Raw genomic sequence first — 18,011 nt, 5'->3', positions numbered from 1 at the left:
TGTAATGCTTGTCAACAAGGTAAACAAACAAAATCCACTCACAAACCAACCAATCAACCACAAACCAACTCGATATTAGAACTTCTACATTTAGACCTTTTTGACTCCCATGGAGTCAAATCCATAAATGGAAACTTATACTGCTTAGTAATAATAGATGACTATTCTAGATTTACTTGGGTCAAATTCTTAAAACATAAAGACGAAACTTTTGAAATCTTTGCAAACTTTTGCAAACAAATTGAAAACGAAAAAGATATTAAAATTAAAAGAATTAGGAGTGACAACGGGGGAGAATTTAAAAATCATAATTTCAACAAGTTCTGTCTTGAGAATGGCTACCATCACGAATTTTCGTGTCCTAAAACCCCCCAACAAAATGGAATTGTAGAAAGAAAAAATAGAACTTTATTAGAAGCCTCTAGAACTATGTTAAATGAATATAACTTACCTAAATATTTTTGGGCAGAAGCTGTTAGTACAGCCTGCTATGTGCAAAATAGAACAACATTAAATAAAAGACATAATAAAAATTTCTTTGAAATATTTTATAACAAACAACCCAACATAAAATTTTAAAGTATTTGGGTGTCCAGCCTACATCTTAAATACTAGAGAACACTTAGGAAAATTTACCTCTAAAGTAGAAAATGGAATTTTTGTAGGATATTCTCTAAACAGTAGGGGTTACAGAATATATAATAAAATTACATTAAAAATCGAGGAAACCACAAATGTAAAATTTGAAGAAACCCAAGGACAAAATCAACTTCAACCTATTGAAAATAATAATTCTGAAGAAACCAATCAACCCCTAGATTATGATGAAGATGAACACACTCAAGCAAATCAACCTCCAAGAACTATAAGAATTAACCCTAACCATCCAACTGATCAAATAATTGGTGACCCAGACCTAAGGGTTCAGACCAGATCTTCCTTTAGGAACCTAAGTCAAATTTCCCTGATTTCAAAAATTAAACCCAAAACTATAGCCAAATCCCTACTTGATCCAGATTGGATCATCGCTATGCAAGAGGAACTAGCTCAATTTGAGCGTAATGAAGTTTGGGATCTAGTACCACCACCTAAAGATAAGAAAATAATAGAAACAAAATGGGTATTTAGAAACAAATTAAGTGAATCTGGGGAAATTACTAGAAATAAGGCTAGGCTAGTTGCCAAGGGGTTCAGTCAAGTTGAAGGACTTGATTATGATGAAACCTATGCCCCAGTAGCCAGATTAGAATCCATTAGAATGTTACTAAGTTATGCAGCCCATAAGGGATTCAAACTATATCAAATGGATGTTAAGTCAGCCTTTCTCAATGGACTTATAAAAGAAGAAGTTTATGTAGGTCAGCCTCCTGGATTTGAAAATCTAGAACATCCTGATTATGTCTTTAAGTTAAAGAAAGCATTATATGGACTTAAACAAGCACCCAGGGCATGATATGAAAGGCTAACATCTTACTTAACATCCAAAGGATTCAAGCAAGGTCAAATTGACCCAACCTTGTTTGTTAAATTACTAAATAACGATATATTTATAGCACAAATATATGTAGATGATATAATATTTGGTTCAACTAACTCAGACTTTTTAGAAGAATTTATTAACCTAATGGAACAAGAATTTGAAATGAGTTTAGTAGGAAAATTGACATATTTTCTAGGATTACAAATTAAACAAACAAATGAAGGAAATTACATTTATCAACATAAATACACTAAAGAATTACTTAAAAAATTCGGAATGGAAAATACAAAAGAAATAAAAACACCCATAGCAGTAAACACAATCTTAGACAATGATCCAAATGGAAAACCAGTGGATCTAAAGTATTATAGAAGTGCAATAGGCAGTCTACTTTACTTAACTGCAAGCAAACCTGATATCTTATTTGCAGTTAGTATGTGTGCTAGATACCAAACCTGTGCTAAAGAATCCCATTTGACTCAAGTCAAAAGGATTTTTAGATATCTTAAGGGAACAACAAACGTAGGAATTTGGTATCCTAGGACCAATGACTTTAAATTAATAGGATATTCTGATTCAGATTATGCTGGATGCAAATTAGACCGCAAAAGCACAAGTGGTGGATGCCAACTACTAGGCCCATCACTTGTTAGCTGGTTTAGTAGAAAGTAACATTGTGTTGCACTATCTACAACTGAGTCAGAATACATAGCAATAGGAGAATGTGTAGCCCAATTATTATGGATGATGCACACCTTAAAAGATTTCAACTTAAAAATCACAAATGTAGAAGTTTTAATTGACAATATTAGCTCAATAAATTTAACAAAAAATCCAGTGCATCATTCAAGAACCAAACACATTGAAATCAGGCACCACTTTATCAGGGATCATGTTACTAAGGGTGACATTAAACTCAAATACGTTGAGTCCAAGTCAAACTTAGCTGACATATTCACTAAACCACTCCCTGAAAGTGAATTTAGCAATTTGCGTAGAAAACTAGGAATATGCCTAATAGACTAGGAGTTTCAAAAATGTTTTCAAAAATGGTTATTCTCAAATTATAGGTTAAAACATATTTCATTTTCAAAACTTTCCTATTTTTAGATTTTTTAAATATATTTTTAGCCTTAGACTAGTTCAAAATCCTTAGAAAGCATGTACCCATAGGACTAGTTTTGAGCATCTCACCAAAACCCTAGGCTTACCTTGCTTGTGTTTGACGAACATAGAAAGGGGTGAGATGTATAGGCCACTTGCCTAAGACTTAAGATGCTTATTTCAGTGCATCGATATAAGTCTGGGCGTTAAATATAAAATATACATTAATCAAGTTAAGGTTGAACTTAACTTGACTAACCAAGTGAAAGTTGCTATCTTCTGATAAGTCAGTCAGTAACAAACTGGTTAGACATTTGAATTAATGTCAGGCTCAGGGGGAGAAATAAAACTACTTCAGTATTTCAAATTAAACTGTTAAAATCAAAGTCTAAACTCAACTGGCTAAAAATGTGCAATTTTTTATCTTTTATTCTTGAAAATTTGATTCTAAAAAATAATTTTAAAAAATTATTTTGAAAACTCCTTTATTTTAAAAATTATTCTACTTTGAATATTTTTAGCAAATACTTTCAACATTTTATGTTGGTGATTGAAAAATGTTTTCTTAAATATTTCTTAAACTTATTTTTGAAAACTAACTCTTATAAAACTAAGTTGTTCTGGGTTTTTTTTTGTTAAAAAATATGATTTTGAAAATTATATCTAACTTAGTTTTTTTTTTAAAAAAAAAAGGTGAATTTTTTTTCTTAATTTTTGAAAGTTAAAATTTTGCTTTGTTATTGAAAATTGTGGAAATTAGATTTTTCAAAACCTAAGTTTACAAACTTCTCAAAATCATTTTCCTTAATTTTGAAAATTGAATCGTTTATAAACTTAGTGCTGAAAAATAAATTTCAATCAGTTTTGAAAAATAGATTTTTCAAACTCAGTTTTGGAATTCTGAGTTTGAAAACTTATGTTTGAATACTTGAATTTTTAACTTTGACCTTAAAAACTATACCTGAAAAATTAGCTATCTTTCAAACTTAATTTTGGAATTTTTGAGTTTGAAAACTTATGTTTGAAAACTTGAATTTTTAACTTTGACCTTAAAAAAACTATCTTTCAAAAATTGCAAAGTTATAAATCAGTTATATTTCAAGACTTAGTTTTTTAAAGATTTAAGAAATAAAAGCAAGATAATCTATGTTTTAAACTTCCCCAGATTAACTTGACATTATTTCTTACTTTGTCTGAAATCTATGTGTATGCTTACTTAATCCATACTTATTTTTGATGAATGTCAAAGGGGGAGGGTTAGGTGGTTAAGTTAGCTAAACTAATTTGAAAATACAAACTAACTTTAAAACCACATAAATACATGTTGTTTCTTGCATATGTTTTCACTAACTTAACCAGGTTGTCATTCCATCAAAAAGGGGGAGATTGTTGGTGCGGTTAGCACTAACGATTTAACCTAAGTTTTGATGAATGACAAATCAGGTTAAGTTAGTTTGTTGTTGTCTGACACTTTGATCAAATGTGCAGGAGAAGTCCAGACAGGTCGACGGGCTAACCGGATGTCTGGCACGAAGTCCAGCTAGGTCGACGGGCTGACCGGATAGCTGGCACGAAGTCCAAGCGGGTCGACGGGCTGATCGGACGCTTAGGCACGAAGTCCAGCTAGGTCGACGGGCTGTCCAGACGGGTCGACGGGCTGACCGGACGTCTGGTAGGTAAGTGAGGTAAGTCACTGGAGGGGAGTGACTGCGAGGACGCGCTCCCAGGAAGGGAACATTAGGCGTCGATCCGGCTTAGATCCATTTCGGATATCTAAGTCGAGATCGTGAATAGATTCCGGTCTCGGAAAGATGGAATATAAGTCATACTCTTTGCTATTACTTTGTTGAACTTTAATTGTGCTAACAATCTATTTTACAGGATATATATTTGCCTCGGACTAACTCTATTTTGCAGGAAAAGGAGTTCCTGGAAATAGGAGGTTCGGGCGCTCGGAAGGGATCCGAGCGCCCGGAGGTAAGTTTTATCCAAACTCGCGCGTCGCCACGTGGAGCTTGCTGGTTGGACCTGCCACATCCCACCAGGGCGCCCGGAAGGGATCCAGGGTGCCCCGAGCCTCATATAAAAGGAGGGTCAGAGGGGAGCTTCAGAATAACAGCGAAAAGAAAGTCTTCCACTGCTTGCTCTACTGCTCTGCGCTCCTGCGACGCTAACAAAGATCCGACAATACGCTCCTTTCCTTTTTCCTTAATTCTTGTCGGTATTTGCTTTATTTTCATTAGCATTCCTGTACTTTAAATTGTAATAGTTTTCGAACTGCTAGTGATTGCCCAACGAAAGTACTCACGGAGTACGGGCCTTCGAGTAGGAGTTGTCACAGGCTCCGAACGAAGTAAAAAACATCGTGTCCATTTGTCTAAAGTTTTTTTTATTCCGCTGCGCTTAACTCTTTTTAACGCTGTCTTTTCGAATCGATATTCACCCCCCCTCTATCGACGTTTCATGATCCAACAAGGACTTCCCAGTCAAGTATCTGGTCAACCTTGACCTACTTGACTCTTCTTCAACCAACCTGATCAGACCCTGATCAGAGGGAAATTGCACCAAACAATCTCCCCAAATGAACACCTGCACCTACACTTGTCCATATCATTGAAGTCTTGTATTGTCAAACATTGAAACCCAAACCAAGACTCAAGCTTGGTCAACCAGGTCAACCTTGACCTGAGGGATGTTGCACCAACAGCCACAATTATTCCATGTTTACTCTTAGTTGGTATATTGGAGTTTCTTTTTTTCCTACGTAAATGCAAAACCATATTTAAGTTAATAGTACGTGTTATTTTCTTGTATGCATAGACCATGGTTATAGTTAAGTTTTCTTTGAGGTGAAAATGACATATGTTTATTTATGTCAGATTGTAGATTTTATTTTACCACACCTATATTGTATCTATTCAGGAAATATACTTACTGGGTTGTGAACTCACAATAAAAGTAATGCAGATGGGGAGGATAGCCGAAGTTGTGATGGGGAACGCGGAGGTGGAGTAATTGAGAAGATGAGATGAAATGCATGATACACTGTCCGGGCCCTCTAAGTGCATGTCATTTATTTTGAGATTTGATTGCTAGTTATGAGTTGGAAACTATTTACTATTGGGGGAGTTTTTTTGTATTTGATTGGAAAGGCTTGAGTAAGGAGTAAGAGTTGTGTAAGTATCCTGTAATAGTTTTGATATAATCAGCCAAGTCAAATTAGGTCTTGTTGTGATTTGATCCTTGTGTCTAAATGTTCAGGAACTTAGGAGCACAGGAGGTCAAGCGAAAGACATAGTTAGCAAGAAGGACGGCACATGAGAGATCCAACAGGCTCGGTGTGTTTGAGGGAAGAGGCATTGCGGAAAAGTACGATGACGGACGAGAAGGAAACACAAGGGGGTTATGAGGGACGAGAAGCCGGAGCGAAAGGTTACTCAAGAAGGACGGAAAATGGGTTCGGGTGAGCTCTATTCCATATGGCCGAAATCACCCACGCGACCGAAGCCAGAGTGGAAGACCCAGATAAAAAGTCATCATGGAGTTGGCTCTGGTCCGGGTTCCCGGAGCTATTCCAGGCACTTGGAGCTATTCCGGGCACCTGGAGCCATTTCGGGCCCTCGGGGCCAGTAGGGCGCCCCGAGCTGACATCCTGGTTGATGGCTGGTTCAGCCCAGTCCGGACGCCCGGACCTAGCCCAAGCGTCCGGACCACAAAACTTATCACTTGTCGAGTTATCGTGATTCGTTGCGACGTGAATAAACTTTTATCCACGCCCAGGCACCCGGAGCCCTTCTATAAATACAACCCTGATCTTGTTGCGACGTAAATGAGTTCTTTATCTATTCTACTACTGTGTGAGCTGTCAACATTGTAAGAGACTACTCCGCCCAAAAAAGATTGTCATAGTGAGCTTTACTTGCCTTGGATTAGCAATTCTATGATTGCAAATCAAAGTAAATTTCTGTATCTCTGTCTTTTAATTAATTTGCTTCTTTTTTTTTGTACAAGTGGTTATGTTAATTAAGTTATAAGATCGAGAAAGGTTTGTGTTTTCATTTTCAGGCAATTCACCCCTCTTGCCGGCCGTAAGAGACCTACAAGTGGTATTAGAGCCCAACAGTTTCAGAAGGGCTAAACGCTTGTCGAAGCACAAAAGATGATGGCTGGAACAAGTATCCACCCATCGAAGTTTGAGGGAGACTTCACATACTATAAAAAGAAGATGAAGGTATATTTTAAAACTGATTTCGATATATTTCTAATCTTGAAAAATGGTTTTGTAGTACTTACTGATAGTAACGACGAGCTAAAGAAAGAAGACCATTGGACTAAAAAGGAGCAAGCTGAATTTGTGGCGAATGGAAAAGCAGAGTTTCATCTGCTAAGCGTGCTACCACCACAAGAGGTAAACCGAATCAGAGTCTACAAGTCTACAAAGGATCTCTAGGAAAAATTCCTGGAGCTTCACGAAGGAACTTCTGAAGCCAAGCTCACACGAAGAGATCTTCTTCAGAACCAATTAACGAATTTGTGATTCAAGGAAGGTGAAACAGTTCCTCAATTGCACGCCAAGCTTAAAGAACTAGTCACCGAACTCACGAATCTTAAAAAAAAAAAAAGATAACCAACCGAGATTTGTTAAGCTATGCGCTTAACGCTTTCCCTAAAACTCCTGAATGATCAATTCTAGTAGATGCATATTACATCTCTAGAGATTTAGATGTAAGTAATTTAGAAGAGTTTTTTTTCACTTTTGAAATTCATGAGCCTAGATGCACAAATCTAAAGAAGGAGTCAAAGCACAACATTGCTTTGAAGGCGAAAATGGTCAAACCAGAATCCGAAATGTCTCTTGATGATGAAGAAATAGCTTTTATAGTAAGAAAGTTCAAAAAATTTGTTAAAACTAATAAATTCAATCAAGTGCAAGTTAAAAGAAGAAAAAGGAAAGTAAGGTGCTATCATTACAATGAAGAAAGGTACGTCAAAGACAACTGCTCAAAACTGAAGAATAAGGAAAATGACAAAAGAGTGACCTAGAAGAAGCATAAAATCGAAAGGTGACATGGGACAAAACATCTTCATCAGATTCGGACGTCGTAGCCTATGCCGGACTTGCATTGATGGCAAGTCACCAAGAAGACGATGGAGTAAATTCATTGGAGATGAGTATTGAGAGAATTGATGAAGGGGGAGCAACGTTAGAAGAAAGTAGCACTACAGGGGAGCTTCAGATAAAGGGATCGACAAGATAAGTCAAGTACGATCTCTGCCTCCTGACAAATTGTACAAGTTTATAAAAATCTTGTCTAAAACTTTCTGTTAATTAGAAAATAAAAATAAAAATTTATTAAAAGAAAATAATGAGTTAAAAGGAACCTTATCAACATCTTGTTGATTGGAAGATTTCGATAAACTAAAAATGAAAAATGAAAAATTAAAAGTAGAAATAGAGAACCTAAAGAATTCTGTATGTTCAAATGTTGCTATTTCAAATTTCAAAAAGTATCAAGGACTAAATTGACAATTTAAATACCACAAGAGCCAAATAATAAAATTATCATGTAAATATGTTCCTAGAAAATTTTAGATCAATCTGGTAGGAAGGAATCTATTTTGGATTCTAAAATCATGCTTAGATTAAATTTTTATGCATATATCACTTTTAAATTGATTTAATTTTACTTAAATTGACTAACATTCTAAATAAATTATTTTGTTTAAAGTCTGTTCGAAATTAAGTAGATAGTAATTTTTAAAGATGATTTCATCTCTTATATGTAGAAAAATTTCTAGAATTTTTTGTTCATATATTATTTTTTATGAATTTTCTAACAAACTTCGTATTTTTCATTTTAAAAATATTTCTCGAGATTATCTTTGCGAATTTTATTTTTTTATGAAACCTTATCATTTTCTCTATTAACGAAATTTTTTCTAAAATTTTTTGATCATTGGTAAATTTTCTATGAATTATTTATTCAAATGTAAATTTTCAATATTAAAAATTCTCAAAAAGTTATTTTTTGAAAATTTATTTTTTTTGCAAAGAAACTTGCTATAATACATATTTAAAAAATTTCTCAAGATTTTTTGATGTTAAAAACTATTTTAAAGTATTTTTTTAAAATATGTCGTTATATAGAGAAGAATTTATTACTATTTAAATTAATTTTAATTTTTAGTGAAAATTTTATCTCTGGTTTAGATATGGCTATTTAACCATTATAAAATTTTCATAATTTTCCTACGATTAAAAATATTTTTTAAATAATTTTTTTTTTCAAAAAATCGTTTATCAATTGTAAAAATCTAAATTTTCGAAATGTAAAGTTCATGATTTTTCTGAATGATAGTCATTCTAATTTTATCCCTTAGGCTTTATTTTGAATTTACTTCAAGTTATTTTTATAATGTACCCCTATTTTTAATGTGATGAAAGGGGAAAATTAGATGTTAAGTCTAGGGGAGGATACATTTTGATTTTTTTCATATTTTTTTAATTGCAAATCATATACTTATTATTTTTACTGTTATTTGTTTTCTGTTTACCTTTACTTAACTTGATTTGCTCACATTAAAAAGAGAGAGATTGTAAGTACCTTGTGATAGTTTTGATGTGATCAGCCAAGTCAAGTTAGGACCTGTTGTGGTCTGATTTTTATGTCTAAGTGTGCAGGAACTTTGGAGCACAGGCGGTCGAGCGAAAGATACAGCTAGCGAGAATAACGACACGGAAAAGAGCCAATGGACTCAGTGCATTCGAGGGACGAGACACTACGGAAGAGTACGTTGGTGGGCGAGAAAGAAACTTGTGGCATTCCGGGGGGCGAGAAGCCAGAGTGGAAGATTACTCGAGAAAGCCCAAAAATGGGTTCGGACGAGTCATATTCTGGATGGCCGAAATTACCTAGGCAAGTGGAGTCAGAGCGGAAGGCCCAGACAAAATGTCATCATGGAGTTGACTCTAGTCCAGGTGCCCAGACCCCCGGGGCCAGCTATGGAGCCCTAGGCTTGCACCATAGTCAAGGGCTGGTTCAGCCCGGTCCAGGCACTCGGACCACAAAACTTATTTCTTGTCGAGCTGTCAATAGTTAAATAACAATACTCGTAAACGAGTTCTTTGTTTATTCTACGACTGTGTGAGTTGTCAACGTTGTAAGAGACTATTCCGCCCAAAGGAGATTGCCATATAGTGAGCTTTACTTATCTTAGATTAGCAATCCTCTGATTGCAAAGCAAGTAAATTTCTGTGCCTCTGTCTTTTAATTAATTTGCTTCTTATTTATTTTTTTTTTGCACAAGTGCTTGTGTTAATTAAGCTATAAGATCGAGAAAGGTTTGCATTTTCATTTTCAGACAATTCACCTCCTCTTGTCGGCCACAAGGGACCTACATGTTGTTTCAATATTATTATGAATTTTTCTCATTAGTTAATCAAGGATCTAGAGTTCGAAACTCAGCTATGGTGTATTATTGAGAGTTTTTTTCATCAGTAATTTTCTCTGATTCTTTTTAGTTTCACATATTAGAATTGACAATACTGTAAACGGAGAAGCATCTATAAATACTTTGGGAAAGAGAAATTAGAAAATATATTTTTCTCGACTTTTTGACTAAAATCAAGTATGATATTAAATTAGTTTTTTTATAAGGGGAAGTCCGTTATAGTAGTTTAATGCTGAGATTCTCAAGCGTCACCCTTGCATTGCACTATTGTATAGGTCTAGCGTACCCTTACCGAATTTATGGATGACCTTTTTTAATTTATAGGAGGCCTTTTGGTTAAGATTAAGTATATTATTTTGATATAAAAAATTAAATTATTTTTTTTTTAAAGAAGAGTATGTTAAAAAGTGACACTTATTATATTATAATTATTTTATTTTAAAATTATTTTACATTTAATATTATAACTAAACTCCTAAATAAGTTAAAACCTTAAATGATTGCTGATCCGATCCGGAAGCTGAGTCGGATAGAGGCGGGCTTTGATGTACTAGAAGTTGACGGAAAGTCGCCGAAGCGTCGGATCTACCTGGCACCCCCCTGAAAGGTTCGCACGGGCGGTTGACGAAGGAAAATAACCAGGACGATGACGCTACTGCTCTGCGCACACTCAGATGAGCCCACGAGTCGTTAGAGACCAGAAACCAGGGAAAAAGTCCCCGGGTCAAGCCCTTTGACGCTCAAATCAGGTACTTTTTCCCCAGAAAAACACAGAGAAAGGATGGAAAATAAAGACTAGTGAGAAATGATGAGTGAGCGTACCTGTGTAAGGGACAAAGCATCCCTTTTTATACTGCAACGGATGTTTCTGGGACATGACAAGTGTCAGGGAATGTCGGCTGCCAGACTTTGTCTAGCGGTGAATGACACCTGGCTTCTCCTGATAGGCTGGCGATAAAACCAAAGGCGTAGCGAGTCCCGACTGTTAGCATATTCCCTGACACATTGATTGTTCTCTGACATTCTCTGACAAGTAGTTACGATTCCTTGGCTTGCTTGTCCTGTAGTGCCTGGACGCTAGGTCTGTATCATGACTTGCTTCGATCCATTGCTATCCATGGCTTGTAGGTTCTGACTTGTATGTCAGGTCTATATCCTGACCTGCTTCTGCCCACTGTTATCCATGGCTTGTATGTCCCGACTTATACGCTAGGTCTATATCCCGACCTGCTTCTGCCTACTGTTATCCATGGCTTGTATGTCCCGGCCTGTACGCCAGGTCTATTTCCTGACCTGCTTCTGCCCACTGTTATCCATGGCTTGTATGCCCCGACCTGTACGCCAGGTCTGTTTCCCGATCTGCTTTCGTCTACTGTTATCCATGACTTGTATGTCCCGACCTGTACGTCAGGTCTATATCCCGACCCGCTTCTGCCTACTGTTATCCATGGCTTGTATGTCCCGACCTGTATGCCAGGTATATTTCCTGACCTGCTTCTACCCACTGTTATACATGGCTTGTATGTCCCGACCTATACGCCAGGTCTGTTTCCCGACCTGCTTTCGTCTACTGTTATCCATGGCTTGTATGTCCCGACCTGTACGCCAGGTCTATATCTCGACCCGCTTCTGCCTACTGTTATCCATGGCTTGTATGTCCCGACCTGTACGCCAGGTATATTTCCTGACCTACTTCTACCCACTGTTATATATGACTTGTATGTCCCGACCTGTACGCCAGGTCTGTTTCCCGACCTGTTTTGGTCTACTGTTATCCATGGCTTGTATGTCCCGACCTGTACGCCAGGTCTATATCCCGACTTGCTTTTGTCTACTGTTATCCATGGCTTGTATGCCCCGACCTGTACGCCAGGTCTATTTCCCGGCCTGCTTCTGTCCACTGTTATCCATGGCTTGTGTGTCCCGACCTGTACGTCAGGTCTGTTTCCCGACCTGCTTTCGTCTACTGTTATCAATGGCTTGTATGTTCCGACCTGTACGCCAGGTCTGGTTTGCGCCAAGGGCCTTCTTCCCTTTACCTAGGCTTGTGGGCTGAGTCTTCAACTGTACCGGGCTCATGGGCCCTATCCTTGACCGCTATCAGTGCTGTTCTTTGTCCGACTTATACTCCTATCTTTTGACCACCCCCTCAGCGGAGACTTGGACCCTGGCCATGTAAGCTTGACTTCTGACCAGCCACGGATGCTGGACTTCTGACCTCCACGTAAGCTTGACTTCTGACCTCCACGTAAGCTTGACTTCTGACCATCCTGTGGTCTTGACTTCTAACTACATCATCTTACTGACCCCATGAACATGCACCGTATCAATAGCCATATATATAATTGATTTATAAATAATTGACTAAAATAGTCAAATGTGTGAAAGTTTTTAAATATATGAATTTCTTTCTTAAACTATAAAAATGAGCCCATCGAAATAAAGCAAGTAGATTAATTATTAACTCCTACCTCCGCCCGATTGAGACGGAGCCGTTGAGCCTCCTCTCACATCAGCGCTGTAACTATGTAAATTTAAAAAGTCAAAAACGAAAATTTTAATTTAGATTCCTTTTCAGTTTTGCCAATGATAAATGCAAAAAATTTACATTTTAAACCAATAAGGAAATTAAAAAATTGTTTATGTTATAGGAGACTGGCAATTGAGAGGATTTGAATAATATCATTAAAAATCTTAGTTTTAATTATGGGTTGATTGGGATTGATGTAATTACATTTTAATGTGGATTTTTTTAATTCAATTGGATGATTCATTATCGCCGACCTTTTACCAAAATTAGAGAAAAAACAACTAATCGTAACCGAAGTTCTGCAATTTAAACCCCGCCGGCCTCCTTTCTCTCTAGATTCGCAACGGCGACATGGACTCTGCCCCGGAGGCAACGCCGGCGTCTCCGTCGCTACTCGGGAGGATCAACCTGGCGGTGGCTAAGTCGTGGGCTGGCCGGTGGTTCAAACTGTCGGAGCGCGGCAGCACCTTCACCACAGAGCTGCGCGCCGGCACGACTACCTTCCTGACCATGGCCTACATCCTCGCCGTCAACGCCTCGATACTCTCGGACTCCGGCGCCACGTGTTCCATCGACGATTGCAGGAATCCCTCTCCCTCGTGCCGTTTTCCCCCGGTCGACCCGGGTTACGCCTCCTGCCTCGACCGCGCCCGCCGCGACCTCATCGTCGCCACCGCTGCTTCCTCCATCATCGGAAGCTTTATTATGGGGGCCTTCGCCAACTTGCCTCTGGCGCTAGCACCGGGCATGGGCAGTAACGCCTATTTCGCCTATACCGTAGTCGGGTTCCATGGTTCCGGCAACCTCTCCTACCGCACTGCCCTTGCCGCCGTCTTCCTAGAGGGCATAATCTTTCTTATTATCTCAGCCGTCGGCCTACGCGCCCACCTAGCCAAGCTCGTGCCTCGCCCCGTCCGTATCTCCTCCACCGTCGGCATCGGCCTCTTCCTGGCCTTCATCGGCCTGCAGAACGACGAGGGCGTCGGCCTCGTCGGCTACTCCTCCTCCACCCTCGTCACTCTGGCCGCCTGTCCGCGCAAGCACCGAGCCTTCCTCGCCCCCGTCCAGACCTTCGAAAACGGCACCGTGTCCCTTATCCCTGGCGGCACCGTCTCCGGAGGCATCCTCTGCTTGCACGGCCGAATGGAGTCTCCCACCTTCTGGCTCGCCGTCGTTGGGTTCCTCATCATCGCTTATTGCCTCATCAAGAACATCAAGGGGGCGATGATCTACGGCATCGTTTTCGTGACGGCCGTCTCGTGGTTCCGCCACACCGAGGTGACCGCCTTCCCCGACACGGCGGCAGGGGACGAAGCCTATCACTACTTCAAGCAGGTGGTGGACGTGCACCACATCCAGTCGACGGCCGGCGCACTCAGCTTCAAGGGGATCGGCACGGGACGCTTCTGGGAGGCGCTGGTCACCTTCCTGTACGTTGACATACTCGACGCGACGGGCACGCTCTACTCGATGGCCCGCTTCGCTGGATACGTGGACCAGAACGGGGACTTCGAGGGACAGTACTTCGCCTTCATGTCGGACGCGGCGGCCATCGTATTGGGATCGCTCCTGGGGACGTCGCCTGTGACTGCCTACATCGAGTCGTCTACGGGGATCAAAGAGGGGGGCAGGACGGGGATGACGGCGCTCACGGTGGCCGGGTACTTCCTGCTCGCATTCTTCTTCACGCCGCTTCTGGCTTCGATCCCGGCGTGGGCGGTCGGGCCTCCGCTGGTGCTTGTGGGGGTGCTGATGATGAAGGCGGTGGTGGAGATCAGGTGGGACGACATGAAGGAGGCCATTCCGGCCTTCATAACCATCATCGTGATGCCGCTCACCTACTCCATCGCATACGGCCTCATCGGCGGCATCGGCACCTACATCGCGCTCCACGCCTGGGACTGGGCTTGCGCAGGTTGGCTTCTCCTTTCTAGTTCCGCTTCGCCTGCGCTTCCAGCCAATGCAGACGACGATGGCAGCGCCAAGAAGAACGAGAACGATCGCCAGGTTTGACTAGTCATTACAGTCACACACCAATTTGTGCGCAAAAATAAACAAAAGTAATTAACTAATGAGACATTGTTCATGACAATTATATTTTAAATTCAGTTTTCACTGTTTCAATATGATAAATAATTCATGACCATAACCGGCACTTTTTTTTTTCTTTGTTGTTGTTTTATTCATCGCGTCTTGCTTTCAATTTTTTTTTTATTATCAAAAGCCACCCACCTATCCCATCCGTTTGCTTTGTAAAATTACACAGCTACCCTCTCCCAAAAACGTCATTCTGATTTACTCCTTCCTTAGTTCCTTGCATCGAATATTCAGCGATGGATCAGTGGTATCTTAAGAAGAACGACAAAGACGAGTCAACATTTATTTCCAACCCATAGAAAAATGGTGTGACAGTCAACACTCTCTCTGCCTTGAACTGCGGATATGAACACGAAATGACACAAAGGACTCTCTACACCTTGTTTTCATTTCTGAAAGTCTGGTTACTTTTCAGACTATACTGGCGGTGTACATTCTGCAACTATGCAAGTCACCAGCAATAATTTAGGTTGAAAACTAACAAATGATAGTTGACAAAACTTTAAGCAGATCCATTATTTCCACAGGCCATCACTTCAGATTTCTCTATCAAGCATTGTTAATGGAAAAAGAAAAAAGAAAACAAATTAAACGAGGCAAGATGTCGCTTCTTTCAAGTGCCGTGTCTCGTTGAGCTAGGAAAACTAGCAAATGGAGCTGAATGTGTGTTCATGGAATATGTGTGTTTATGATCATAATAAAATGATGGTAGCTGATAAATGAGAATAAAGGGGAGGAGCTTTCACATGTGGCGATCACTTTCAAGTGGCATTTGAACAGTAGGATGAGCGGCCTCCCTCATTCATCTTTGCTTTCGCTCAAAGGTGGATATTAAGCAAGTCTCCCTGCGTGTGGGGCTTTGCTTGCCTCCATGGCCAAGTAAACCGATCGATGGTGACTTTTTATGCTTCCTGTTGCTTGCGATTCTTCTTCATCGTAATCAATGAGCACGCGGAGTTTGTTCTCATTAAGTAAAACTGATCATGTGCTGCGTGCGCACCCACATGCCAAAGTATTTTTTTTTAAAAAAAAAACACAGACAAAACAGACAGAGGCCCTAACAAAACTCATGTGCTTCCAAAAACAGATTGTTTTTTCTTAAGAAAATTAAAGGCAAAGCGAAAGCCCTCCGACAAAACATACTGCTATTTCTAAACTTATTAATATAAGGACGACACAAAGCAGAAAGTTTTGGACTGTTGATGGCGTTCAACTCTTCCTCTAACGATGTGGACTTTCAACGATATCGTGTCCACGGTAGATGCCTTATCTGATCAGCCTCCTAGCTTGAATAATGTCAACTAAAAAAAAAAAAATCAAAGAGTCTTTATTTTTATTTTTTATCTTGGAGAGGATGCCCATCAATATTTTTTAAAATATAAAAAGAAGTTATTATAGTAGATTTTGTTATAACTGCTACTAAGTAGAGTAATTTACATTAAATTATTAAATTGCTCTTTATGCATTAATAATTATGACCAAAGCTGTTATACTAGTTGTAATACTTTTACCAAAACTATGAAAATAGTATTAAAGCAATTTTAATTAAGTTGGAGCAATTTAAATCATATTAAAAAAGGATTTTTATATAATAATATTTTACATATAATAATTTTAATCAAATTAAAATAATTTTACTTAAATTACTTTTAGCTAAAGTTGTTAACAACTTTAAAACAAAAATAATTTTGAATTAAAAAAAAACTATTTTAATATTTTATTTTTAAAATGTAGTATCCATAACTAAAATAAAGGGTGTCATGGTGTCATTTTAATTTTTATCCGATAACTTCTTTGGTACAAAATTTTATTTTTATTTATTTTTAAATAGGTATTCAATTCTTGTGAACTGTCTAATTTCAAGATAGATGATCCGATCCTATATTCCACCACCAAATAAACTCAGGAAGTATGATGACTCAACATCATTAATAATTCAAGGATTTTTTTGTGTGTTTTGTATGAAAATCAAATCCTGATTACTTAAAATATAACTTATTTTTTACCACCACACCGTAACCCAGGTGGTAACAATTATTTTATTTTGCAAGTTATGACTAAAGTGATGGAATTGTCTACCCCTCCCTCCTCAATGTCAATCAAATAATGCACAGACGGTGGCTTGAAAGATTGCTAAGGCATAGCTAAAAACGACTGTAGTGGGGACCCTATGGACATGGTGTAATCGTAAACAACTCAGAGGAGCGTAGTAATAGGATTAGAGTTTTAATCTCAAAAATGAGATAAAATTTTTTAGGATGTGTTTAGTTAAAAGTTATCATTGATATCAAGGACAATTTTATTTAGTTTAAGTAATTAGCGATTTTTAGTAATGCAATATTTCTTCTATGTCAATAGAAAATTTTAAAAACCTTAGATTTTTCATGATTATGAGTTTATCAATTGTTTTTTCCCCAAAATTATCCTGATCCTCTCCTTGGTCGCTAGTCGGCATGGCAGTCGCCGCCTTTACTCGCAACCAACTCCGACACCAACCGCACCTTCGCGTTTTCTCCTCTTCTTCGGCGTCCTCCATCCCAAACCCTTCCGTCGCGATTGTCGGGAAACATAAGTCTCGCATCGGCCTCCGCCGCATTAGGTCGGAAACTAATCCCGTGCATCGTGGACATCTGTTGTGCTGCCTCTCTAGGCCGCTCTACTTTCCGACTCCATCAGCTCGCTCTCTTCAACGCCATCTCTACCCTCGCCGAGTCCTGGTCCTTTACTGAAGTGCGCTCGATCCTTGACTCCCTCCCTCCCGCCTCCCTCTCCAATTCCATTGTACTCATTGGTCAAGCTGACTTGCACAACGACACTCTAGTATTCCAGTTGACAAATTCTACTTTGCTCTAGTACACTTCTTGTGCAAAGGTGGGGAATTTGAGGTTACACTGGCTATTAGCGAGGATTCTATGGCACAGAACTGGATCCCAATTTTTTTAACCATGAAGATGTTGAATAAGTGTGAATGGAGAAGAGGATGAAGAGAAGAAGTTTTATTATGTATGAGACTTTAGTCCCACATTGGGAGTTTTTTGGCATTTTTGTTGGTTTATATTGATTCACATGCATTGAGGATGTGAACAAATGCATGGGGAGAGGCTCTTTCTCACGCGTGGGTGCGTAGGGGAGTGCAAATCCAGGGCCCGGATTGCATTGAACCTAGTTGACTCGAGCGCGACTTGCGCACACGAATGCCGCATATATCTTGTAGCGGATACATTAAAGAAAGATTAATGCAGAATCAAAACGGCCAAGTGATCATTAATTGATCATTACTATTATCCTTTGGTCTTAAGCTCCTATATAAGGAGGCTGCGACCACAGGCAAAAGGTTACGAAGATAAC

At 39.0% G+C, this 18,011-nt stretch overlaps 1 protein-coding gene across 1 annotated transcript; it reads left to right on the top strand.

The window, feature by feature from the left end:
- The first annotated feature begins 12,856 nt into the window (after positions 1 to 12,856).
- Positions 12,857 to 14,735, top strand: LOC121984338 (adenine/guanine permease AZG1-like). The gene has a single exon (XM_042537227.1). The coding sequence runs from the start codon at positions 12,918 to 12,920 to the stop codon at positions 14,577 to 14,579; it is 1,662 nt and encodes a 553-aa protein (XP_042393161.1). The 5' UTR covers positions 12,857 to 12,917; the 3' UTR covers positions 14,580 to 14,735.
- Positions 14,736 to 18,011: the final 3,276 nt, after the last annotated feature.

This window comes from Zingiber officinale, chromosome 5B (genome assembly GCF_018446385.1).
Source record: "Zingiber officinale cultivar Zhangliang chromosome 5B, Zo_v1.1, whole genome shotgun sequence".
NCBI lineage: Eukaryota > Viridiplantae > Streptophyta > Magnoliopsida > Zingiberales > Zingiberaceae > Zingiber > Zingiber officinale.
This window is presented reverse-complemented; position numbering and strand designations above follow the sequence as displayed.

Excerpts from the sequence above, each read along its gene's own strand:
- LOC121984338 (XM_042537227.1), top strand. The coding sequence starts at position 12,918 with ATGGACTCTGCCCCGGAGGCAACGCCGGCGTCTCCGTCGCTACTCGGG.